The following is a 27,114-nucleotide window of genomic DNA, read 5'->3' as shown; positions in this document are numbered from 1 at the left end:
GAACTGGATGCAAAGAATCCTGATGATGTGAATCCCCACGTTCATTTATTCCTGAGGCCCAGCTTCACTCCCAGGGTGGTGGCAGCAGCCCTGTACATTCCTGCCCTTGGGTTCTCTGAGGTCACTCAGTATGCTTATTATGAATTCCCTTGTAGCTAATTTTACTTGTATTTGTATTTATCTAGATAATAAGCACAGACTACCATGTAATATATTATTTTGTATTTTTATTCTGTTTCCCAAAGTTCTTGTGCAGATTCCTTAGCATCAGCCTATCTCCTGCCCTGTATACCAATTACACTGGAAATTTACCCTTGTCCTGGGCTTTCAATGTATTTTGTTTCCATACCTTTCTTCATATTCATTCTTTTGACTGAAATGCTCTGTTTGTCTCTATTTGGAGAAATACTATTCTCTTTTTAAGACCTAATCCAAATTTTTCTTCCTTTATTTTTTAATTTCTTGCACTGTGTTATGCTTATGTATTACCTAGGTCTCCCAGTAGATTGTGAGCTTCTGAAAGCTGGGAGCTACAGCTCCTTCATATATTTTTTTAAATTTTTGGCTGCATTGGGTCTTCATTGCTGTGCACGGGCTTTCTCTAGTTGTGGCAAGCGGGGGCTACTCTTCATTGCTGTGTGCGGGCTTCTCTTTGCAGTGGCTTCTCTTGTTGCAGAGCACGGGCCCTAGGCACGTGGGCTTCAGTAGTTGTAGCACGCAGGCTCAGTAGTTGTGGCTTGTGGGCTCTAGAGCGCTGGCTCAGTAGTTGTGGTGCACGGGCTTAGTTGCTCTGGGGCATGTGGGATCTTCCTGGACCAGGGATAGAACCCGTGTCCCCTGCATTGGCAGGTGGATTCTTAACCACTGCGCCACCAGGGAAGCCCCAGCTCCTTCATCTTTGATCTTTGTATCGCTAGCACTCTGGTTAATCCAACTGAACTCTAAATGTGATGTGATTATCAATAAGAGTAATAATCCTTTTAACATAACTTCCAGGTGGTGAAGTCACATTGGCAATATCATAATAATTTGAGCTTACAGGCACACTAATTTTAAAAGCAATTTTCATATTATGTTCAAAATGGTATAAATCTTAATTTTAAAATTTCATCATAGTGCTCTTGCTTTCTGTTTAATTTTAAAGTTTAATCGACATCTTACTATATGCTGGTGTTTTGTGGAATACAAAGATAGTAAGGCATATCTTTTCCCCTACAGTTTAATTTGAAAGAGAAATGTGTACACTTAACCTGAAATTTAACTTAAAGACCATTCAAGAAAGACTAAATATAAGATTAGTTCATGCCTACATCTAAACTTCAAATGTTCTATGTTCCAGATGCCAACATTAAAGTATTTCTATTAAGCCAATGTCTGGATTTTTAGCATTTCCAAAATAGGAGGCTGTGCTAATTCACTAATCCCAACAACTCTATTACACAGAACCTTTATAACACAAGAAAGGTACCTGACGTCATTATTTTACTCGTTTCTCGGAGAGAAGCCTCAGGGAAGACTGCAGGGAAGTCTTAACTGAAACAGTTTCCACCCAATGGAGTTATTTGGAGGTTAACATGAGAGAGGTTTTTTCCTCAGTTTTTTATTTTGAAATGTTAAGCACACATGTTTAAAGACTAGTCCATATATATATATACCCTATACCTAGATGCAACAGTTGTGAACATTTTGTTATGTTTGCCTTCTCTTTCTCCTCCACTTCCCCTTTCTCTCTATAGATACACCTGTGTTGCTACTGAACCATTGGAAAGCAAGTTGCAAACCTCAAGACACTTGTCCCCGAAATATTTCAGTATAAATATTTTTCAATTACACAGGACTTGTAGATATTAAAACCACTGTATTTCTAATTTAAGAAAAAACAGAACTATTATAAACCACTTACGGATTAAATAATTTGAATTTGGATGGTTGGCTAATTTAAAAATGCTAATTTAAACAATTTAAGTAAGAGTTTAATTCCATTTACTCTTTTGGATTCACGTTTTACATAAAAAGGCAAAATTAGCTAGGGATCCTCCCAAGTTAGCAATTGTGTTCATTATACTGTAGATTAGTAATCTTTTGTTGCTATTAAATAATGACTTTAAAGAAATGAAATAAATATATGCTTAATTCTTTGTTTTGTTTCTCCTTTATTTCTAGTAATCAGGTTTTCATAGTAACTCTCTTTCACCAGGAATTTTTATGTGGGGAGAAGTGCCTGGATCAGCTAATTCAGAGATTGCTTCAATCAGCGGATGAAGAAACCATTAATGAATTTTTGGATGAAAATCTTAAATCAGCAAAATAAATACTGATTTATAATTTATTATTATATAAATGAAATGGACCTATGTCAAGAAGCAGACCGAGGTAGGGAAATCTTTATGAAAGTTGATAAAGAGCAGCTAAAAATACATGGTACTCACAAAAATATTTTTTAATGAATCCAGTCACATTTCTTGACCTAAGTTTATTTTAGGTTTCCTGTAAAGTACAATCCAGGTCTTCAAGTAGAAACAAAGCATGCATTGTTGAAAAGAGAAATAAAGTATTGAGAATTGACTATGTGATGTAGGACAGATCACTTGTTCTCTTTATATGCCTTTTCTTTTAACCATCTATAAATTAATTTAGACACATTTCACATCTGTTACTTCAGGACTTTGCCCGTGGTAAAATTTAGTGATATAAATTTATAAACTTGTTTGTAAACTCCTATTTAAAGACAAAGTACTATTAATCATGTTAAAGTTAGGACTTAAACTGCTACTTTTATTTTTGATTTTTTTTTTTTTTTTTTTTTGCGGTATGCAGGCCTCTCACTGTTGCGGCCTCTCCTGTTGCGGAGCACAGGCTCCGGACACGCAGGCTCAGCGGCCATGGCTCACGGGCCCAGCCGCTCCGCGGCATGTGGGATCTTCCCAGACCGGGGCATGAACCCGTGTCCCCTGCATTGGCAGGTGGACTCTCAACCACTGTGCCACCAGGGAAGCCCTAAACTGCTACTTTTAAATAAAAAAGTAAATAAAAGTTGTGAAGAATATGAGTTGCTAACTGTGAGCATCTCTAGGATATAGATGGTAGAGCTCTTGGAGAGCTGAGTGAACTCTGTAGTGTACAGACTACAAGTCAATATTTAAAGCAGACTCTCTGCTTGGCTTCTATTTCTAATTGTTCTTTGACTTAACAAGCATCAACAGATGTGGTGTAATATGAGTAATTCACTGAGGTCGGTTTTGTGCCGTGATATATAAAACCTCGTCCTTACCTTACAGAACTTCCAGCTGAGCAGGGAGCCGAAATATAAGTCCCCAACTCTAATTCAAAGTGGCATGTTGTATTTAGTAATTTTTCTCGGGAAGTTTCTTGAGTGAAAAAGAGAGCGGTTGTTATTTTAGATAGTTCCTCAGAGAGGAACTGTATGCCAGGAAAGGCTAATTAAAATAGAGTTTTAAGACCAATTGAATGATTTGGAGGTAAAGATGAGAGAAATTTTTTCCCAAATTTTTATTTTGAAAATTTTCAAGCACACAGAAAAGTTTTAAAAATAATTTTTAAGAAACAGTTCAATGAATATTTTATCATCTAGATTCAACCATTGTTAATATTTTGCCACATTAGCTTTTCTTCTTTCTCTGTACACACACACACACACACACACACACACACAGTGGTTGCTGGACTATTTAAAAGTTAGTTGCAGATCTTATAACACTACTGAATGTTTTATCACATCCTAGGAAAAAGGACATTCTCATACAAAATTATAACTCCATTATCACACCTATTGTATATCAATAATAATAATATAATGATTATATAATATGATCTAATAGCTATTACATATCAGAATTTCTTCAGTTATCCCCAAAATATCATTTTTTTAGCTGTTTTTGTTTGTTTTGTCCAATCCAGGATCCAACCAAGACTTACACATTACATTTGCCAGTATCTCTTTAGTTTTTGGATTAATCCCCCAAGTTTTTTTCCATATGACATTGACCTTTTGAAGAGTCCCACAAGGTTGTTTTGTAGAATAGTCTACATTCTAAATTTGCCTGGCTTGCCCTTAATGTACTATAAAGTAAAATTATGTCTAAAGATTAATTAAATTCAGATTAAACACATTTGGTAAGACTACTTCACAGGTGATGTTGTGATACTGTATCATATCAGGAAGTTCCACTATTAGTGATACTAAGTTTGAAACCTGTCAAATCTCTCCATTGTAATGGTACATGCTCTCCTTAATAATCAGTATGTAATCTGTGAGGTAGTACTTTAGCATCATATAAACATTTGATTTCTCATTGTGCAAGACAGCTTCTGAAATGACCCCAGTGACCCTGTTCCTGGCATTTCATGCACTTGTATAATCTCCCCTTGAATGTGGACCAGATTTATTGACTCTTTACTAACAAATAGAATACAATAGAAGTGGTGGGATTGTCACTTTTGATATTAGGTTGTAAAAAGACTTGCTTCTGGCTCTGTCACTGTCTTTTTTTTTTTAATATAAATTTATTTATTTATTTATTTATTTATTTATTTATTTATGGCTGCGTTGGGTCTTTGTTGCTGCGTGCGGGCTTTCTCTAGTTGCGGCGAGCAGGGGCTACTCTTCTTTGCAGTGTGTGGGCTTCTCATTGTGGTGGCTTCTCTTGTTGCCGAGGCTTCAGTAGTTGTGGCACATGGGCTCAGTAGTTGTGGCTCGTGGGCTCTAGAGCGCAGGCTCAGTAGTTGTGGCGCACGGGCTTAGCTGCTCTGCGGCATGTGGGATCTTCCTGGGCCAGGGCTCGAACCCATGTCCCCTGCGTTGGCAGGTGGATTCTCAACCACTGCGCCACCAGGGAAGTCCCTTAGCTGGAATTTTTTTTTTTCAATTTTTATTGCAGTACAGTTGATTCACACTGTTGTGTTAGTTTCAGGTGTACAGCAAAGTGAATCAGTTATACATATCCATATATCCACTCTTTTTTTTTAGATTCCTTTCCCATATAGGCCATTACAGAGTATTGAGTAGAGTTCAGCTGGCATTCTTTAAAGAAAGCTTTCCTTTGTCTTTCCTCTCACTTTCTCTGAGTTGAGAGATAATTTAATCCTATTTGAATCAATATCATGATTCATGATTTCCCTAGGGGTAGGCATTCCCCCCCCCTCGGGCCCCCCCCCAATAATGATGTGTCTGGAGAATCTGCTTTAATTTGAAAGAATGTTGAATAGGGAGTTTGAGGGTTAAAGTTAGAAACACAGAAACTGATTTTTGTTTTCAGGCATTTTATGTAACAGAGAAACGTTTATCCAAGGAAATGTAAATATTAAAACATTGTGTGAAACAAGGCAAAATGAAGATAGTCTAACTTAATGTATTTCCCAAACCTCTGTATTTATCCAGATCATTTGGGAAACTTGCCATAATACAGATTCTGATTTAGTAGGTCTGGAGCCTGTGATTCTGCATTTCCAGCAAGCTCCCAGGTGATGATGGATGATGTTGATAAGCCACAAACACCACTTGGAGTAGCAAGGATCTAGGACATCTGTTATTTAATTAATGAGTACTTTCAGTTGTTATACACTTTATTTTTGTACAGTGAGATTCAGTTAAACTCATAATCTTGCTTTATTCAGATAGACCTTTAGTCTCCTAAACTACAAAGATAAACTTGACATTTTTAACTTTAGTAGAAAAATATTAGGAATGAATATATAAGCCAAAGATAAATCAGGGTTCTTGTAAAGAATCTGGAAAGCCAAAGTTTATTGCCTCATATGCACAACACCTTTAGAATATTAAGGAGTAACAAACTTTATTTAAAAAATAAACCTTAGAGAGATTTTAAAATTGAATTTGAAATTGAGTCAAGGGACCTCGGATCACAAACTACTACAGTCAACTAAAAATTAAAAGAAAATATTTTTAAAATCATAGACTCTAGTGTTGGGGGCAACAGTGATTAGGAAGACATGTGTTGGCAGGGGTGGAGCTTTTGGGATGCTGGTAATGTTCTATATCTGGACCTGAGTGGAAGTTACAAGGGTGTATTCATTTTGTGATAATTGCATTTACAATTGAGTTAACTGAGTTTTGTATGCAACTGACAATTGCATACACCCTTGTAACTGCCAGCCCATTCAAGAAGAGAACATTTCCACTGCCTCTGAAAGTTTCCTTGTGCTCCTTTCCAGTCAATCCAGTAATCTGCCAACTCCCCCTCCCCCAACAGTGGCAACCTCTATTACGATCTTTATTCACCATAGCTTATTTTACTGTTCTGGAACTTCACATCAATGGTCATTCAGTATGTACTCCTGTATATCTGGCTTCTTTGTTCAAAAGTTTTGATACTCATTTACAATATTGCAGGTATCAAGGGTTGTTTCGCTTTTATTTCTAAGTAGTATCACACGGTATGAATATACCACAATTCATTTTATTCATTCTTCTATTGATGCACATTTGGATTATTCCCAGTTTCGGCTATTATGGATAAAGCTACTATGAACATCCTTGCACAGGTCTTTTTGTAGACATGTTTTAATTTCCCTTGGGCAAATGCCTAGGAGTGAAATTGTTGGGCATTTAACATTCAAAGAAACTACCAAACAGTTTTTCAAAGTGGATATATCCATTTATAGTCATAGTATTAACATATGAGGTTTCCAATGGCTCCCTGTCATCACCAGCATTTAGTATTGTTGATCTGTTTAAGTTTTGCCATTTTCGTGGGTATGCAGTGTTTTCTCATTGTGACTTAAATTTGCATTCATCTGATGATGAACGACATGGAGCAGCTTTTCATATGTTTATGGGGTGTATGTATTACGAATATTTTTTCCTAGTCCCTGGCTTGCCTTTTTTTTTTTTTTTTGCGGTACACGGGCCTCTCACTGCTGTGGCCTCTCCCGTTGCGGAGCACAGGCTCCAGACGCGCAGGCTCAGCGGCCATGGCTCACGGGCCCAGCCGCTCCGCGGCATGTGGGATCTTCCCGGACCGGGGCTCGAACTCGTTTCCCCTGCATCGGCAGGCGGACCCTCAACCACTGCACCACCAGGGAAGCCCTGGCTTGCCTTTTTATTTTGTTTTCACTGCTTTTTTGATGGGCAAAAGCTTGTAATCTTGTTGAAGTTCATTTTATCAATTTTTTAAAAAAGATTACTTTTTTTTTTGTGGCCTAAGAAATCTGCCTACCTCAAAGTTACAGAGATAGGTTTATGTTTTCTTTTAGCAGGTTTATCATTTTCCCTTTTCTATTTAAGTTTTCAATTTAATATTAAGACCCATCTCAATTTAATTTTAGTTTATGGTATGAGGCAGGGGTCAAGATTGTTTTTTGTTTCACATTGTGATCCAGTTGTTCCAACACCATTTGTTGAGAAGACTTTCCTTTCGCCACTGAATTTCACTGATAACAATGCGGTGTTTCTAAATTTAAAAATTCAGTTCCTTGGGCCACTGGCCACATTTCAAGTACTCAAGAACTACAGGCGGCTCTGGATACTGGATGAGTCAGGGCAGACATAAAATAGTTACAACATTGCACAAAGATTTGTGATAGCACTATTCTAGAGCTTAGAGCACAGTACCACTAAATATTTTGGGTTCTGTGAACGGTAAACTAAACCAAATAACAAAGTATGGGCAGATATAAGGAAGGTAAAAATTAATCACTGAACTTATATTAAGTACCTAGAGTAGTCAAATTCAAAGAGACAGGAAGTAGAATGGTAGTTACCAGGGATTTGGGGGAGGAAGAAAGGAGAGTTATTATGAATGGGTACAAAGTTTCAGTTTTGCAAGATAATAAAGAGTTCTAGAGATGGGTGGTAGAGTGATGGTGGCAAACCAGTGTGAATATACTTAATGCCAAAGCAATGAACAATTTAAAAATTGTTAAAATGGTAACCTTTATGTTAAGTATATTTTATCAACTTAAAAATTGTTTTTATTGCTTTTCCCCCAGCTGGTGTTAGTGCAGGAGAGAAAGCAATCGGTGTTACTAATGACTTAATTGTCTCTGGTGTACCTGAAGGATACCCAATGAAGGTACAGAAGAGATTTTGGAGCCCAGAGCCCCACTTAGCTTAATGTCTCTATCTTGGAGTATTTCCATTAGACCCTCATCAGCTAATAAGAAAAGAGAGAAAAACAATTTGAGAGTTATTCTGCTATATGTTATATACCTACTCATGTAATAATACTAAATATTTTATTCATTAGGTTATGGTAACACATGGCAAACTAGCAGCAGGAGCAGTCTGGGTTTTTCTGTTTTTTTTTTGTTTTTTGGCTGCGTTGGGTCTTTGTTGCTGTGTGCAGGCTTTCTCTAGTTGCAGCGAGTGGGGACTACTCTTCATTGCAGTGTGCAGGCTTCTCATTGTGGTGGCTTCTCTTGTTGCGGAGCACAGGCTCTAGGTGCACGGGCTTCAGTAGTTGTGGCTCACGGGCTCTAGAGCACAGGCTCAGTAGTTGTGGCGCACGGGCTTAGTTGCTCCGTGGCACCTGCTTTGCCACCAGGGAAGTCCCAGGAGCAGTCTGGTTTTTAAATAAAAGATCTCTAACTTAAAAAAATCTCTAAGCCCTTGATTTTGAATATTTAAATGTTGATCAGTACATATGTATATATATACAACTTTTGTAAAGCATAAACTACTATATTATTTCAAGGAATGTTAGAGCATGTATGAATACCAAGTCTTGAGGATCTTGGGCTTTTGTACAATACAAGGTACGTTTGTTTAAATATTTAAATTTTGGAACTTCCCTGGTGGTCCAGTGGTTAAGAATCTGCCTTCCAATGCAGGGGACATGGGCTCGACCCCTGGTTGGGGAAATAAGATCCCACATGCTGCAGGGCAACTAAGCCTGCACACTGCAACTACTGAGCCCATGCATTCTGGAGCCCGAGTGCCACAACTAGAGAGAAAAGCCTGTGTGCTGCAACAAAAGATCCCGCGTGCCACATCTCAGACCTGATGCAGCCAAAAATAAAAATAAATATTTGAAACAAAAAACCAAATATTTTAATTTAAAACTCTCATTAAAATGCCTTAATAAAGACAATTCCAGAATCTTCAACTGATTTGTGGAAATAAATGAAAGGAGTAGTGTAATATTCCTCTTAAGAAGTTATGAAAATAAGCTTGCTTCCCAGAAGATGGTGTTGATTTGGTGAGATGCCACCCTGTCTATGAATATGCCTGATTTGCATATTTAAGGCCATCTATAAATGCTGTTCTCTAAGACCTCATCTTTGTCTAAGACATCCTAATGAACCTACATATTGTTTAGTAATGAAAATACTGTAATACACTTCAGGACTTCCCTGATGGTGCAGTGGTTAAGAAAACGCCTGCGAATGCAGGGGACACAGGTTTGAGCCCTGATCCGGGAAGATCCCACATGCCGCGGAGCAACTGAGCCCATGCGCCAGAACTACTGAGCCTGTGCTCTAGAGCCCGTGTGCTACAACTACTGAAGCCCACGTGCAGCAACAAAGACCCAACACAGCCGATAAATAAATAAATTTATTTATTTATTTAAAAAAAGAATCAACCTGCCAATTCAGGGGACACCGGTTTGAGACCTGGTCCAGGAAGATCCTACATGCCAGAGGAGCAACTAAGCCTGTGCGCCACAACTACTGAGCCTGTGCTCTACAGCCTGTGAGCCACAACTATTGAGCCTGCGTGCCTAGAGCCCGTGCTCTGCAACAGAAGCCACCACAACGAGAGGCCCACGCACTATAACGAAGAGTAGCCCCTGCTCACGGCAACTAGAGAAAGCCCAGGTGCAGCAGTGAAGACCCAATGCAGCCAAAAATAAATAATATTGTAATACACTTCAGAACCTTTGAAAAGAAGCAACATTAAACACTGGAAGTTTTCTTTGCAGAAATTGTTCATGGTTTCAACTAAGTGGGTGCCTCATTTTTCATAAATTCTGAAAGAAAAACCAACACTTATTGAATCTTTACATTTTAGCCACAGTGTAAGCACTTAATTATTGTTCTAATCAACAAATATTTATTGAAGCGCTCTAGGTCCTTCGCAGTTTATCTCATTTCACCCTCACACAGTCCTATGAAATACTATTATCCCCATTTTGCAAAGGGGGAAAAGTTCTCAGAGAAAAGTTACACAACTAATGAATACTAAAATGGGGCTTCTACTGTGGAGTTCAAACCCACAGCTCTAAACCGTCAAATCCAGGAGAATAAACGCTTCCCAATTCTGTTAGTCAAAACAGTCATCCCCCAGAAGCCTCGCGATATTACTCGAACTACTACTCCCAACGTGCAAAGCGGTTTCTGTGAAGCCGCCTAAGCGGCAGAGGCTGGAGGGCCTCGGCGTTCCTCGAGGCGCGGAAGGCAACCTGGGAGCCGTAGTTCTCCTGGACGCCTACCGGTATTGCCAGCGCGGCGGTGGCGGATCGCTCGGTTCCAGCCAGTAGGTACTGTGAGGGCGAGCTGAAGCGGAGAAAGGGCGCGGAACTGGAAACGGGTGAGTCAGGCACTGTCTGCGCGTTAAACAGAGGCGGCACCGCGGCGTAGGGTTGAGTTAAGTTAGCGCGGCCCCCGCGCAGTCTCTTTAGGGACACCGCGGTCTTAGCGTCAGCGAGCAGAGGGTGAGGAGGCGCCAGAGCCCGGTCCTTGCACCCGTACTCGTCCTCAGCTCTCCGCCGGCATCTCCACCATGCAGTCCCGGGAAGAAGCTCCGCGCTCTCGCCGCCTCGCTAGTCCCCGCGGCGGAAGGCGGCCCAAGAGGCTTTCCAAGCCCTCGGTTTCGGCTTTTTTCACGGGCCCAGAGGAGCTGAAGGACACGGCCCATTCCGCAGCCCTGCTGGCCCAGCTCAAGTCTTTCTACGACGCGCGGCTGCTCTGTGATGTGACCATCGAGGTGGTCACGCCTGGCAGCGGGCCTGGCACGGGCCGCCTTTTTTCCTGCAACCGTAACGTGCTGGCTGCCGCGTGTCCCTACTTCAAGAGCATGTTCACCGGCGGCATGTACGAGAGTCACCAGACGAACGTGACCATGCACGATGTGGATGCCGAGTCCTTCGAGGTGCTGGTCGATTACTGCTACACGGGTCGTGTGTCATTAAGTGAGGCCAACGTGCAGCGCCTGTACGCCGCCTCCGACATGCTGCAGCTCGAGTATGTGCGTGAAGCCTGTGCCTCCTTCCTAGCCCGCCGGCTTGATCTGGCCAACTGCACGGCCATCCTCAAGTTCGCCGATGCCTTCGACCATCACAAACTGCGATCACAGGCCCAGTCGTTTATAGCCCACAACTTCAAGCAGCTCAGCCGCATGGGTTCGATTCGGGAGGAGTCTCTGGCAGATCTGACCCTGGCCCAACTGCTGGCCGTCCTGCGCCTGGACAGTCTAGACGTCGAGAGTGAGCGGACAGTGTGCCACGTGGCGGTGCAGTGGTTGGAGGCGGCTCCCAAGGAGCGGGGTCCCAGCGCTGCAGAAGTCTTCAAGTGTGTCCGCTGGACACACTTCACCGATGAAGATCAGGATTACCTGGAAGGGCTGCTGACCAAGCCCATTGTGAGGAAATACTGTCTGGACCTTATCGAAGGAGCCCTGCAGATGCGGTATGGTGACATGTTGTACAAGTCTCTGGTGCCAAAGCCAGAGAGCAGCAGTGGCTGCAGCTCTCTTGTGTCCATGGCAGAAAATCCACCCCAGAGGCTGGGTATGTGTGCCAAGGAGATGGTGATCTTCTTTGGACATCCCAGAGATCCCTTTCTGTGCTATGACCCATACTCAGGGGACATTTATACAATGCCATCACCTTTGACCAGCTTGGCTCACACTAAGACTGTCACCTCCTCAGCTGTCTGTGTCTCTCCGGACCATGACATCTATCTGGCCGCCCAGCCCAGGAAAGACCTCTGGGTGTATAAACCAGCCCAGAATAGTTGGCAGCAACTTGCTGACCGCCTGCTCTGCCGTGAGGGCATGGATGTGGCATACCTCAATGGCTACATTTACATTTTGGGTGGGCGAGACCCTATTACTGGAGTTAAATTAAAGGAAGTGGAATGCTACAGTGTTCAGAGGAACCAGTGGGCCTTAGTGGCTCCTGTACCACATTCCTTCTATTCCTTTGAACTAATAGTGGTTCAGAACTATCTTTATGCTGTGAACAGTAAGCGCATGCTCTGCTATGATCCCAGCCATAATATGTGGTTGAACTGTGCTTCTCTTAAACGCAGTGACTTTCAGGAAGCCTGTGTCTTCAATGATGAGATCTATTGCATCTGTGACATCCCAGTCATGAAGGTGTACAACCCAGCCAGGGGAGAGTGGAGGCGCATTAGTAATATTCCCCTGGACTCTGAGACCCACAACTATCAGATTGTTAATCATGGCCGAAAGTTGCTCCTCATCACTTCTACAACCCCACAATGGAAAAAAAACCGGGTCACTGTGTATGGATATGACACTAGGGAAGACCAGTGGACTAATATAGGTACCATGTTAGGTCTTTTGCAGTTTGACTCTGGGTTTATTTGCCTCTGTGCTCGTGTTTATCCTTCCTGCCTCGAACCTGGTCAGAGTTTCATCACTGAGGAGGATGACGCACGGAGTGAGTCCAGTACTGAATGGGACTTAGACGGATTCAGTGAACTGGACTCTGAGTCAGGAAGCTCAAGCTCTTTTTCTGATGATGAAGTCTGGGTACAGGTAGCACCGCAGCGAAATGCACAGGATCAGCAGGGTTCTTTGTAAATATTTTGAAATACTAAGATGTTTCTACTGCTATGGAATATATCTTAAAAAGATGTCCTTTTCTTTTCCGGAAAAAAAAAAAAAAATTGATGAGGGCTGCACATTTGGCTTAGAAAGGGTAATGTGTGAATTGCTAATGTCATGTTACAAAGTTTAAACAGTCCGTGAAATCAACTATATAATGATATACTGTGCAGAAAGTCGAGATTAAAGTATGCAAAACAATGAACCATATAATTGATTAGAATGCTTGGTGGTTTTCTTCTTTGTTCAAGTATTTGTTGCACCAGTGAATCGTTTTGATTAGTTACACTGTTTATAGTTTGATTATCTAATTTAGTCTTGTTAGTTTTTAAATTCTATTTAGTGTTGTGAGGAAATTAGCTTTTTAATTTTTATATAGAAAATTGGACTAGAAATTGTTGGTAGGGTTTTGAAGGTTTATATCTTCCTTCAGAATAATGAAAGTAGTAGATTTCCCAAATTTTCAAATAGTCAGTTTTTAGGATTCTAAGTTAATACGGTTTGTTAAAATTTGGTTTGGTGTTCTTCTCTTCTGCAAAGAAAAAAAATTGGACATATATATTAAGGTTATTAAAGAGTGATTTCATTTTGATAATTTGCAGAATGGTCTTAAGCACTCACAGAAAGTAAAAAAAAAAAATCAGGATTCCACTGTTTTAAAAGAAATTTCATTTTTATTTTTGGAATATAAAATGTGTATTTGCTAAATATGACCATTTTTCTATCTTAAAAAAGACCCATTCTGGTAGCATCACCAACTATTTAGACCCTTCTAAACCAAAAGCAATAGGTAAGTTGCCATATTTTTTCATCTATATCTGATACATGCTTCGTTGAATCAGGGGAACAATCGTTTTTTTCACTGGACATGTGATTGGGTAATGTACATTTTTATCCGTTGGTCATGCCTTGTCTTAAAACGTTTATATGGTCTCCTACAATATTTTGGCTGTATAGTTTTGCTGTTTGTCTTAGAGGATTCTTTAGCAGAAAGTGACTTTTGTGAGTCGATACTGGTTTTGAAAATATGTATAAGCTAAAAACAGTGTTTTATTGAGATCAGTAGTAGTTATTGTGTCTATCAACTCTAAAATCCAGTGCCAGAAGAGAACTTTAACACTTTAAGCTGTATATAGAATTGTTTTCTGTAGCGTTGAAATTTTCTGTCAGTTCTGTAAGTCACTGTAAATGATTATCAGCTTGAAGGTATTTTTGTATTAAAAGTTGACAGTTAAAGAACATAAGTGGATGATAGCGTTTGGGGCCAATAGTGAAAGTATGTTTCCTCTAAAATACTTCCCTAAGCAGTGGTGTACATGGTTATTTTATTAGGTTATTTGTATCTGTCCTATATTTCTCTGTGAACCATGCTCCAGTCTGTTTCTTGTTTGTTTTGTATCACCATAATAAGAGAAGGTCTAGAAATAGAGACTAAATTGCACAAAATTGACATTGTTAAATACGAGAACATATAGGTGCTTACTTTTGAGGGTCTGTTAATACATATGGTTGTCACAATACATACACACGATAAATGGTGTATATATACAGATGCTTATGTTCTATAAATTTTTCTATACCCACTTAGTTTATCTTCTTGAATCTTTGTTCAGTAACATGCTAATTCCTCTTCTATGTTTATTCTCTAGTGACCAAATGCTAACATTTTTTTCACACTGGCAGAGTACTTAGGTGTGTGTTCTGGGATAGAGAACAGAATTTTGAATAAGAAAAGGGAGGGAGAGAGAAAAGGGTTTAAAAAAGCCAAACACACAAATAATGTTTTCTTAGCCATTTTGATTGGCCACCTGAAGAGTCCACAGGACATTTCTGTTCAGCATTATTTAATGAAATAAGATTCTCACCCTAGCAGCATGTGTTCCTTCAAAACAGCAAACATGCTTTAGTTTTGTTTGTCCCATATCAGGGGTGTCAACAAGCGCTGCTCTTAACATGGAAAGCTGTATCTTAATAGTATTTTTCGACCGACTTTTCTTCACCAATAACTTCTTGTTGATAGCTTTTTGTTTTGTAAGGTCAAAATAGGACAATGCTGGTCTCAACCACATTATCCATCTACAGAATTAGGGTATGCAACCAGCTGATAAGAGACAGATTCTCTAATGTGTCGTTCTCAACCTCTGAGTTAGGTATAAGCTAATTAGTAGGAAAATATTGGTTTACAAAGAGCTTTTCTTAGAAAGGATTTTGGTTTCATGATATGTTTGTGAATTAGGGAATAGATGTTAATTAACCTTTATTTTATAGATAAGTGATTTGTACATGGTTAGTTACAAATAAAACTGGCACTGGAACCCCAGGCCTTCTGACCTCTTAATTTAGTTTCTGCTAAATGTACAAAACCCTTGCTTACATAGTGAGTGACACAAGTAGCAGTGTTGAAATCCCTTCATCACAGGAAAGCGCCTTTGTCTCAGTTTTACAATTAATTGACACAAATTTTAGCAAATGCTCAATATAATGTCATTTGCAGGATTACTATTTATAAGACTTCGAATGATCTTATTTTTTGTCTCTGTCTGCCTGAAGTCTGAAAAGCTCAGAGAACCCAAAGTATTTCAAATAATTTAAATATTCAAACGATTAGCATTGGTATTTTCAAAAGTATAAAATATAAGACTAATTTAGCAAATAATTTGGGTTTAGGATTAAATTTAATGTCCTTCTATCTCCTCTAGTTGAGCAGTGTTGTTTTGTTTTGTTTGTTTTTTCTGTTTTGTACCTGGATCTTATTGAGAATCTGATGAAAGCTTTTGACCCATTCCCCAGAAAAATGTACATGTTTATGTTTTCATAATTTCAAAGATGTTATGACACTTCTGCAGCTCATCCACACACCCAGGGTAAGAACACTGTGACAGTCCCAAGAACATTTCAACAAAAAGGAATTAGCATTTTGCACAAGATATATTGCTCAAATGTTTGTAAGGGGGGAAGGGCATTATTAAAATAGAGCTAAAGCAATCATATACATTTACCATCTGAAAGGGATGTGAATATTAATGGGTACCTCAGAACAAAGGCAGAGTTGACACTTGTGAATTTCAAATTTCCTCATGATGATTAACATAAGGACAGTAAAGTAAATGTAAGCGATTTAAAGTAATGGGTCAGGGCTTTCCTGGTGGCGCAGTGGTTAAGAATCCGCCTGCCAATGAGACATGGATTCGATCCCTGGTCCTGGAAGGTCCCACATGCCGCAGAGCAACTAAGCCCGTGCGCCACAACTACTGAGCCTGCGCTCTAGAGCCCGCGAGCCACAGCTACTGAGCCCACGTGCCACAACTACCGAAGCCCGCGCACCTAGAGCCCGTGCTCCGCAACAAGAGAAGCCACTGCAATGAGAAGCCCGCACACCGCAAGGAAGAGTAGCCCCTGCTTGCCACAACTAGAGAAAGCCTGCGACCAGGAACAAAGACCCAACGCAGCCAAAAATAAATTTTTTTAAAGTGTATAAAATGTTACTTTAAAAAAAAAATGGGTCAGATGAGCTAGTGTATATGAAAGCTTTGAAACTTGAGGTGTTATACATACATGTGATATGAATATTGTCTAGGAAGGCTGTGTATATATTAGGATTTAAAGTATATTATAGGTTCCAGGTGTTTCAAACTGTGGCCATCACAGATGTTCATTAGATATCTAAATTGCAAGATATCTAAACTGCAAGAGTTCTTTATCTCATAATGAGCAGGTGAACAGGTGCTTGGAAAAGGGCATCTACCCATAAGGAATCTATTTAAAATATAATTTAAAAATATAAATTTGCTACTCACTGCTCATTAAACTAGAAACCAGTGTTTTGCCTGATGTCATTTTCACCAATTTGTGCTAAAATGAGGAAAAAATATAAAACATAATGAATGAGTTGTAAACTAAAATTATTTAATTGAATTTGTTTTAATATTCATGAATTGGAAATATAAAAACTTTGCAGTTCTGTGTCAGTCCCTTAAACTTGAAAGTTAACTTGTCTATTTTTTTTTTAATTTATTTTTGGCTGCGTTGGGTCTTCATTGCTGTGTGCGGGCTTTCTCTAGTTGCTGTGAGCAGGGGCTACTCTTCATTGCGGTGCACGGGCTTCTCACTGCGGTGGCTTCTCTTGTTGTGGAGCACGGGTTCTAGGCATGTGGGCTTCAGTAGTTGTGGCACGAGGGCTCAGTAGTTGTGGATCACGGGCTCTAGAGCTCAGGCTCAGTCAGTAGTTGTGGCGCACGGACTTAGTTGTCCTGCGGCTATGTGGGATCTTCCCGGACCAGGGCTCGAACTCGTGTCCCCTGCATTGGCAGGCGAATTCTTAACCACTGCGCCACCAGAGAAGCCCTTGAAAGTTTACTTGTCTTTGAAATCCTAAAATCTGTTGCTTGCTTCTTAGCTGTTTTACTTTTCTCTGTCCTCTCCTCTGATCTCTCCCTTACCTGCTTAAAAATTTCAACATCTTTTCATCATAACTTTAAAAGAATATTTATTATAGCAAATATGATAGAGCAAGAAAGTATAGGAAGCAAAATTGTTTATAGAAAATATGGCTAACTAGCAATCCTAAGAGAATTAATTGATAGGGTATTTTTAGAACCATAGAGATTGTTAAATACATACAAACCAAATTTTTTTAACAAAACAAAGCAAAACAAGATAGTGCTCATAGAAGCTGCCAAGTCTTCAAGTACGAGATAGGCAATACGTTTTATGCCCTCTTGTTGACTCTGGGCCATTTTGTCACCCAGATCCGTTCCATCAGCTGCTGTTCTTCACTTATTTGAGCCTGTGGACTCAACACCACCCAAGACACAGGGTGTAGGGAACGTATTGTTGCATACCATTCCCCTCCATATCTGAGGCATATTTTCTCAGAAACCATGCTACTCTGTGGGCAGTCACCTCTCCGTGACAGAGCCAACCTTTTACATTCTCCTCCAAAGCAATTTTAGCTGCTTGTAACTACCATGTCTTAATCAGGAATATAGCAGCGGCGCGGGGGCAAACTATCCCTTAATTCTGGGGAAACTAGCAAATAGCAATGGCTGTCACTTCAAGGCACAGCCCGATCCAGTCTTAATATCCTTATGGCTTTCTTTGTACAGAGAAGATACCACGGGGCAATGTTTTCCTCTCACTTCATACTTTAGTTAGGATCTAGGTGTGGTGGTATGTACAGAGAGACCCTATAGTTGTTTTAATAAGATAGAAGTTTCTCATATAAAAGTCTCATCTGTTATGTAGCTGATCTAGGAAGTCACCTGAGACCCACGCTTTTCTGTTTTCCCATTCTGCTACCCTTAGGGTATTGTCCTGGTTCACGTGGGCCAAGCTGGTTCACCCTCATGTGTATATTCCAGCCATGAGGAATGGAGAAAGGGAAAGGGGGTGGGGGCATGACCCCTGTGAGCGAAGTTGTTCACATCACTTCTGGTCACATGACATTGGCCAGATCTTGACCTTATGTCCACACCTATATGTGTGCTTGAGAAAGGTAGTCTTTATTCTGGGTCAACATGTATCTTATTAGAATCCAAGGGTTCCTTCTTGTAGAATGCTGAGGAAGGGTATTGTGATATGAACAGCAATCTCTGCCATCTGTCAGGCTAGATTTTATCACATGGCAGCCAAAATGATTGCCAGGACTCCCCAGACCCACATCCTACCAGCTGAGAAACCCCAAAAGGCAATATTTTCTGATATCTCTTGTAGATAATTCCTGGGGGACCCAGGACTCTGAATAACCAAATTGAGTCACTTGTAATAGATGAAGTTGGGAACGCGGAAATGTTGAGGAAGATAGACAAGTAAGGAAATTACCTCGATGAGGATTATAATTCCTACTGTGGCAGACTCTTCAAAGACAGTACAGTTCCAAAGGTGGGAATGTTCAGGTTACAGAGTGTATTTTGTTTTGACCTGATCCTAGGATGTGAGGGGAAACTTGGGATGAGAACAAGCTGGCAAAGCTCTTAAGCATCACATCTTGAAGTCACTGTATGTCACGCCCAAGGAGTTGACTTTTTTTTGCATACAGTGTAAATTCGTTGAGAATTTTTAAGTAGGGGCTTGACGTGATTGAATGTTTTGTTGAGACTCCTCTCCGTGCAAAACGGAGGGGGCAAGACCAGTTAAAGGAAGGCAGATGTAGTCCAGACTACTGCAGCCCTCAATGGGGGCAGTTGTTGTGGGCTTGATGAAGAAGGGACAGTTATAAGAGGGGTTAAAGAGATTGAGCTGGACCTATTACTGTATGTTTAGAGATGAGGGAGCTGGGAAAGGAAGTATGAAAGGAGTATGAGAAAGGAAGGATGACAGGCTATTTCCTAAGTTTTCTGCTTCCATATCGTGTGAGAGTACAAGCCGAACTTCTATACCAAAGAGACCCTAAAATATAAGACAGAAACTGGTTTCTCTCCATTCAGTCCAGAAGTGAGCTGTTAAGTGTTGGCAGGGTGATTCTGGCCCAATGAGGTTCTTCATGAGCCCAGCTTCCCTCACTGTTTTCTGCCAGCTCCTAATGAGTTGTCTTCATCCTCATGAACAAAGCACACTCACCAGGATTATATCTGTGTTGCAGCCTGCAGGGTTGGGGAAAGAGAGGAAATGGAGAGCAAACAATTCCTTTTTTAAGGACTTTTACACTACTTTTGCCATTTTTCCGCTGGGGAGAATTTAATCGTATCACCTCATCCAGCTGCATGTTTCGGAAATATTGTCATTAGATGCGTAGTATGTGTCCAGCTAAAACTCAGGGTTTCTCTTACTAAATAGATTAATAAATGAATAGATTTTAATATAGATGTGCCCAGGCTTCCTGTATTCAAATGTAGACAATTCACAACAACATGCGAACTTTATCACTCTGATGGTCATTTCAGATCTCCCTAATCCTCCTTCTATAATAAATTCACAGCCAAAAGTTAAATTCCATATAATGCTGAATAATGATTTTTCACAAACAGATGCATCCCTGAGTGCCTTTAACACACACACACACACACACACACACACAAACACAAACACTTGTCATATCCTTGCCATTAAATTCTGTCTCAGTCCAAGTATTCCTAGAAATGACAGAAATTACGCCTCCAGAGTCAGGGTCCTCTCCCTAAGTGCCCAAGCTCTTTTCCAATCCTCTCTCCTCTGGGAACTCACCAGTGTAGCCCTCTTACTCATCTCCCACTCCAACGACTCTCCCACTATTATTAAAAAAGAGGAAAAAGAATGAGTTTGAGAATACAGGAGTCAGATCAGATTTGGAGACACCAGTGGATGCATGTGGTATCCCATGGCCAACCTCTGACCCCAGCTGCAACTAGGATGGACACACTCAGGCCATGGTAATAGGCTACTTTACTTCATTTTTCTGCCTCAGGGCTTCCTCTGAAGGATCCTGCAACCACAGGACAGGAGTTTGAGGGGACGTTAATGCCCCCAGGGTAGTCCTCATGTGGTGGAGGCTGGGAATTGGTAGATACATGCCTCAGAATCCCGACTTTAAGAAAGGGCCAATTCTGAAATGCGTTCTGTGTAGATCATCAGAAGGTCCCCTGCTGAACTGAACCCCAGTCTCCCACAGCAGTGATCAACTCAGTAACACATATTCCCTGTGTCACTTTCAGGGTGTGGTCAACCATGTCACACCACAGAAATTTGATTTGGCAGTTAGAAGGTCATTGGTGGTATTTTGCAAAGAAGTTTCGATCTGAATCTTTGCCATTGGTGGTGTTTTGCAAAGAAGTTTCAATCTGAATCTTTGCCATTGGTGGTGTTTTGCAAAGAAGTTTCAATCTGAACCTTTGCTTGGAAGCAGAAGCCTGCCAAGAATGGATTAGAATGAGTGAGATGAAATTTAGCCATGTGCCAAATATGGGTTTACCCTGCCTGTAGAGTGCACAGGCCGATTCAAGCCTCACAGCCTTTCTTGTAACATGACAACAAAAAAAATTCATGTTTTTATAAAAACTATGTTGCCAAAATGTTGCATCTGAATCTAATTAAGTCTTTAGAACAAAATTCCAGTTTACAGGAAAGACAACGGCCAGAAGGATGAGTTAATATCACCACGAAGATGCAATCAGCCAAATCCAGTCTGTGGGACATCCAACAGGACAGCTGACAATGGCAACAGCAATTTGTCTTCCCTCACATGGTGAGATTTAAGAAAGTGGAAACAGCAAGCATGGGCTATTCTTTGGAAGGGAATGAGTAGTACCTAGTCAGGAAGAGAATACCTAGGTTGTGTTTTAGTTGCTCTAAGTCTTAAACACTTTACTAGGCTCAGGCAAAAAGCCATTATAAAGAATAACGAAGGGCCTGGGCTTAGAAGCTCAGAGGAAGGGAGGAGTTGGACCAAAGCACAGGTGGAACAGGTGCCAGGAACCTTCTTCCAAACTGGAGGAAGAAAGGGAGGCTTGTTATAAATGGAGATGAGTTTCTAAGAATGGCTTTAGACGTCAGGTAGCTTATACGTCTAAGCTTAATTCTATCTTTAAATTAGGATGCAAGGTTTTCTGCTGAAAGAAAGGGAGCAGCACGGGAAGAGGCTTGAGGAAAGCGTGAACTAACTGAGTGATAAGTTTCAAGACAGCGGGAGGGATGGGGCTATTTTTTCTCTCATAACACCAATCAAAGTGCCCTGAACAGAGCTGAAAAAAAATTTATAGTACTAAATATATAGATACATTACTAAAATTTAAAAAATAATCCTTACATGGCTTGAATTTCTGTATATTGTTCTTGATCAGTAGCTGATTCTTGATTTTTTTGTCAACTGGAATCATAGAATATGAGCCCATTTTTCTTATTTAAACCCAAAGAACTTTAACTATACCAAGGGTCATACTGCTAGTTGTTAGTAAAGCCAGAATTAGAACTGGGTTTCCTGTCTCTTAAATCAGGGTACTTTCTAGTATACCCTCTTGCCTCCCAAGTAGTGATGAAGTTTATACCATTTTTCCAATGTGTACACCATCCAAACAGAGGACTTTGAAAGGAAAATCACTGTTGTTCTGCTTGAGATGTCTTTGGTCCTTTAGTCTTGTTCTGATGCACCTTAGGGCACTGAGTCTGGAATTTCTGCACACTTTACCAAGAACTCTGAATAAAGAGAGGCCCAGACCTAAAGCAAAGTCATCTTAGCACAATTGAGAAAGGAAATGAAAATTGGTTTTAATTCAAAATGAAACCCCAGAAAACCTCCAGTGATCAGATTAAAAGTTTTTAGATATTAAAAAAATATGGTATTATTTTTAGTATTATGCTTGTATTTTAAATAGGATATTTAGTATTTATACTATTTATATTTTTACTTAGTGTTATATTTTGAACATTTCAGTTCAGATAGAGTAATCTCAATCAGAGCATTGAGTTAATTTAGTAAATATCATATTCTTCTTATATTTAAATTCACAGTTATGATATTAAATATATCAAGGTAATAATAAGGTATACTTTCTCAAATACTACCTCTGTTCTGTGTACTCATGGAATACCAGTAGAATGAATGCTTGAGGAACGATAGAATAGTCTCCAAGTTTGAATCATTTTGAATGGTACTGTACTACTAATTTAAAGACAGGCTCTGTCATATTTCACTTCAAAATGCAATCTAAATTTATCAAAGGTACACATTTATTATCGTGAAGTTTTGTATTATAACTGAAGTCAACCTCAAAGTTATATGCTATAATGCTTGAGATCTCTGAAATGTCAAGGATTCTTAATGTAGTCAGTTCCTGACTTACTAGGAACTCAGGTTCTTAATTTTTCCCATGTATATTTTATATACAATAGTATGTATATGTCGATCCCAATCTCCCATTTATCCCTCCCCCCCTTCCCAAACAACCATAAGATTGTTTTCTACATCTTTAACTCTACTTCTGTTTTGTAAATAAGTTCATTTGTACCATTTTTTTAGATTCTAAATATAAGCAATATCATGTGATATTTGTCCTTCTCTGCCTGACTTAATTCACTCAGTATGACAATCTCTAGGTACATCCATGTTGCTACAAATGGTATTATTTAGTTCTTTTTTATGGATGAGTAATATTCCATTGTATATATGTACCACATCTTCTTTATCCCTTCCTCTGTCGATTGACATTTTTTTAAATTAATTACAAAATTTTTTTAAAATTTATTTCTGGCTGCGTTGGGTCTTTGCTGCTGCACTCAGGCTTTCTCTAATTGCAGCAAGTGGGGGCCACTCCTTGTTGTGGTGCGCGGGCTTCTCACTGCAGTAGCTTCTCTTGTTGCGGAGCATGGGCTCTTGGTGCGTGGGCTTCAGTAGTTGTGGCACACGAGCTCAGTAGTTGTGGCGCGCAGGCTCTAGAGCGCAGGATCAGCAGTTGTGGCGCACAGGCTTAGTTGCTCCGCAGCATGTGGGATCTTCCCGGACCAGGGCTCGAACCCATGTCCCCTGCATTGGCAGGCAGATTCTTAACCACTGCGCCACCAGAGAAGCCCTCGATTGACATTTAGGTTGCTTCCATGTCCTAGTTATTGCAAATAGTGCTGCAATGAACAATGGGGTGCATGTATCCTTTCAAATTATGGTTTTCTCTGGGTGTATGCCCAGGAGTGGGATTGCTGGATCGTATGGTAGCTGTATTTTTAGTTTTTTAAGGAACCTCCATACTGTTCTCCATAGTGGCTGTATCAATTTGCATTCTCACCAACAGTGCAAGAGGGTTCCCTTTTCTCCACACCCTCTCCAGCATTTACTGTTCATAGATTTTTTGATGATGACCATTCCGATTGGTGTGAGGTGATACCTCATTGTAGTTTTGATTTTCATTTCTTGAATAATTAGTGATGTTGAGCATCTTTTCATATGCTTCTTGGCCATCTGTATGTCTTCTTTGTAGAAATGTTTATTTAGATCTTCCGCCCATTTTTTGAGTGGGTTGTTTGTTTTTTTGATATTGAGCTGCATGAGCTGTTTTGTATATTTTGGAGATTAATCCCTTGTTGGCTGCTTCATTTGCAAATATTTTCTCCCATTCTGAGGGTTGTCTTTTTATCTTGTCTATGGTTCCCTTTGCTGCACCAAAGCTTTTACGTTTCATTAGGTCCCATTTCTTTATTTTTGTTTTTATTTTCATTACTCTATAAGGTGGGTCGAAAAAGACCTTGCTATTATTTATTTCAAAGAGTGTTCTGCCTATGTATTCCTCTAAGAGTTTTATAGTGTCTGTTCCTAAATTTAGGACTTTAATCCATTTTGAGTTTATCTTTGTGTATGGTGTTAGGGAGTGTTCTAATTTCACTCTTTTACATGTAGTTGTCCAGTTTTCCCAGCACCACTTACTGAAGAGACTGTCTTTTCTCCATTGTATATCTTTGCCTCCTTTGTCATAGATTAGTTGACCATAGGTGCGTGGGTTTATCTCTGGGCTTTCTATCTTGTTCCATTGATCTATGTTTCTGTTTTTGTGCCAGTACCATATTGTCTTGATTACTGTAGCTTTGTAGTATAGTCTGAAGTCAGGGAGTCTGATTCCTCCAGCTGCGTTTCTTTCCCTCAAGACTACTTTGGCTATTTGGGGTCCTTTGTGTTTCCATATAAATTGTAAAATTTCCTGTTCTAGTTTTGTGAAAAATGCCATTGGTAATTTGATAGCGATTGCATTGAACCTGTAGATTGCTTTGGGTAGTGTAGTCATTTTCACAATATTGATTCTTCCAATCCAGCAGCATGGTATATCTCTCCATCTGTTTATGTTATCTTTGATTTCTTTTATCAGTGTTTTCTTTTTTTTTAATCCTTTTTTTTTTTTTTTTTTTTTTTTACGGTACGTGGGCCTCTCACTGTTGTGGCCTCTCCCGTTGCAGAGCACAGGCTCCAGACGTGCAGGCTCAGCGGCCATGGCTCACGGGCCCAGCCGCTCTGCGCCATGTGGAACCTTCCCGGACCGGGGCATGAACCCATATCCCCTGCATCGGCAGGCGGACTCTCAGCCACTGCGCCACCAGGGAAGCCCTTTTTATCAGTGTTTTATAGTTTTCTGAGTACAGGTGTTTGCCTCCTTAGGTATGTTTATTCCTAGGTATTTTATTCTTTTTGTTGTGTTGGTAAATGGGAGTGTTTCCTTAATTTCTCTTTCTGATCTTTCATTGTTAGTGTATAGGAATACAAGAGATTTCTGTGCATTAATTTTGTATCCTGCAACCTTACCAAATTCATTGATTCGTTCTAGTAGTTTTCTGGTGTCATCTTTAGGATTTTCTACATATAGTATCATGTCATCAGCAAACAGTGACAGTTTTACTTCTTTTCCAATTTGGATTCCTTTTATTTCTTTTGCTTCTCTGATTGCCGTGGCTAGGACTTCCAAAACTATGTTGAATAATAGTGGCGAGAGTGGACATCCTTGTCTTTTTCCTGATCTTAGAGGAAATGCTTTCATTTTTTCACCATTGAGAATGATGTTTGCTGTGGGTTTGTCGTGTATGGCTTTTATTATGTTGAGATAGGTTCCCTCTGTGCCCACTTTCTGGAGAGTTTTTATCATAGATGGGTGTTGAATTTTGTCAAAAGTTTTTTCTGCATATATTGAGATGATCATATGGTTTTTATTCTTTAATTTGTTAATATAGTGTATCACATTGATTGATTTGTGAATTGAAGAATCTTTGCATCCCTGGGATAAATCCCACTTGATCATGGTGTATGATCCTTTTAATGTGTTGTTGGATTCTCTTTGCTAGTATTTTGTTGAGGATTTTCGTGTCTACGTTCATCAGCGATACTGATCTATAAAATTTTCTTCTTTTCTGATATCTTTGTCTGGTTTTGGTATCAGGGTGACAGTGGCATTGCAGAAAGAGTTTGGGAGTCTTCCTCCCTCTGCAATTTTTTGGAAGAGTTTGAGAAGGATAGGTGTTAACTCTTCTCTTAATATTTGATAGAATTCACCTGTGAAGCCATCTGGTCCTGGACTTCTGTTTGTTGGAAGATTTTTAATTACAGTTTCAATTTCATTACCTGTGATTGGTCTGTTTATGTTTTCTAATTCTTCCTGTTTCAACCTGGGAAAGTTGTACCTTTCCAAAAATTTGTCCATTTCTTCCAGGGTGTCCATTTTATTGGCAAAGAGTTGTTTTTCGTAGTGTCTTATGATCTTTTGTATTTCTTCAGTGTCAGTTGTAATCTCCTCTTTTTCATTTCTAATTTTATTGATTTGAGTCCTCTCCCTTTTTTTCTTGATGAGTCTGGCTAAAGGTTTATCAATTTTGTTTATCTTCTCAAAGAACCAACTTTTAGTTTTATTGATCTTTGCTATTGTTTTCTTTGTTTCTATTTCATTTATTTTTGCACTGATCTTTATGATTTCTTTTCTTCTACTAACTTCGGGTTTTTTTGTTGTTGTTGTTCTTCTTCTTCTTCTTTCTCTAGTTGCTTCAGGTGTAAGGTTAGATTGTTTATTTGAGATTTTTCTTGTTTTTTGAGGTGAGCTTGAATTGCTTTGAACTTCCCTCTTAGAACTGCTTTTGCTAGGTCCCATAGGTTATGGATCATCATGTTTTCATTGTCATTTGTTTCTAGGTATTTTTAAATTTCTTCTTTGATTTCTTTCAGTGATCTCTTCGTTATTTAACAGCACAGTGTTTAGCCTCCATGTATTTGTGTTTTTACAGTTTTTTCCTGTAATTGATTTCTAATCTCATAGCGTTGTGGTAGGAAAAGATGCTTGATACGATTTTAGTTTTCTTAAATTTTCCAAGGCTTGATTTGACCCAAGATGTGATCTATTCTGGAGAACATTCCGTGTGCACTTGAGAAGAAAGTGTATTCTTCCACTTTTGTGTGGAATGTCCTAAAAAGAGCAATTAAGTCTATCTGGTCTATTGTGTCATTTAAAGCTTGTGTTTCCTTATTTATTTTTTGTCCGGATGATCTATTGGTATAAGTGGGGTGTGAAAGTCCCCCACTATTACTGTGTTACTGTCAATTTCCCCTTTTATGGCTGTTAGCATTTGCCTTGGGTATTGAGGTGCTCCTATGTTGGGTGCATAAATATTCATAATTGTTATGTTTTATTCTTGGATTGATCCCTTGATCATTATGTAGCGTCCTTCCTTATCTCTTGTAACAGTCTTTATTTTAAAGTCTATTTTATCTGATATGAGTATTGCTACTCCAGCTTTCTTGTGATTTCCACTTGCATGGAATCTCCTTTTCCATCCCCTCACTTTCAGTCTGTATGTTTCCCTAGGTCTAAAGAGGGTTTACTGTAGACAGCATATATAAAGGACTTGTTGTTTGGTTTTTTTTCCCAAGTAACTACTTTATTTATTAATTTATCTTTTATAAATTTATTTATTTCATT

At 39.6% G+C, this 27,114-nt stretch overlaps 2 protein-coding genes across 8 annotated transcripts in view; both read left to right on the top strand.

Moving 5' to 3' along the window:
* Window positions 1–4,543, top strand: part of MTRF1 (mitochondrial translation release factor 1) — a 56,832-nt gene extending 52,289 nt beyond the window's left edge. For 5 of the 7 annotated variants that reach the window (XM_089899498.1, XM_089899497.1, XM_089899495.1 and 2 more), the window contains one exon: window positions 2,198–4,543. In XM_089899498.1, the coding sequence (XP_089755624.1) occupies window positions 2,198–2,311 (114 nt within the window). In that variant the 3' untranslated portion in view covers window positions 2,312–4,543. The other 2 variants (XM_089899501.1, XM_089899500.1) reach the window with 2 other exon arrangements.
* A 5,094-nt stretch (window positions 4,544–9,637) lies between these two features.
* Window positions 9,638–27,114, top strand: part of LOC111175365 (kelch repeat and BTB domain-containing protein 7) — a 37,081-nt gene continuing 19,604 nt past the window's right edge. The window contains exon 1 of the mRNA XM_089899493.1: window positions 9,638–27,114. This exon is cut by the window's right edge and continues 19,604 nt beyond it. Coding sequence (XP_089755619.1) covers window positions 10,700–12,745 — 2,046 coding nt within the window. The 5' untranslated portion in view covers window positions 9,638–10,699 and the 3' untranslated portion in view covers window positions 12,746–27,114.

Source organism: Delphinapterus leucas, chromosome 18, assembly GCF_059928025.1.
Source record: "Delphinapterus leucas isolate spDelLeu-1000000601 "Yukka" chromosome 18, BTC_Dleu_Yukka2, whole genome shotgun sequence".
In the NCBI taxonomy this organism is placed as follows: domain Eukaryota; kingdom Metazoa; phylum Chordata; class Mammalia; order Artiodactyla; family Monodontidae; genus Delphinapterus; species Delphinapterus leucas.
Note: the sequence above shows the minus strand (reverse complement) of the source record. Positions and strands in the feature narration are given on the sequence as shown.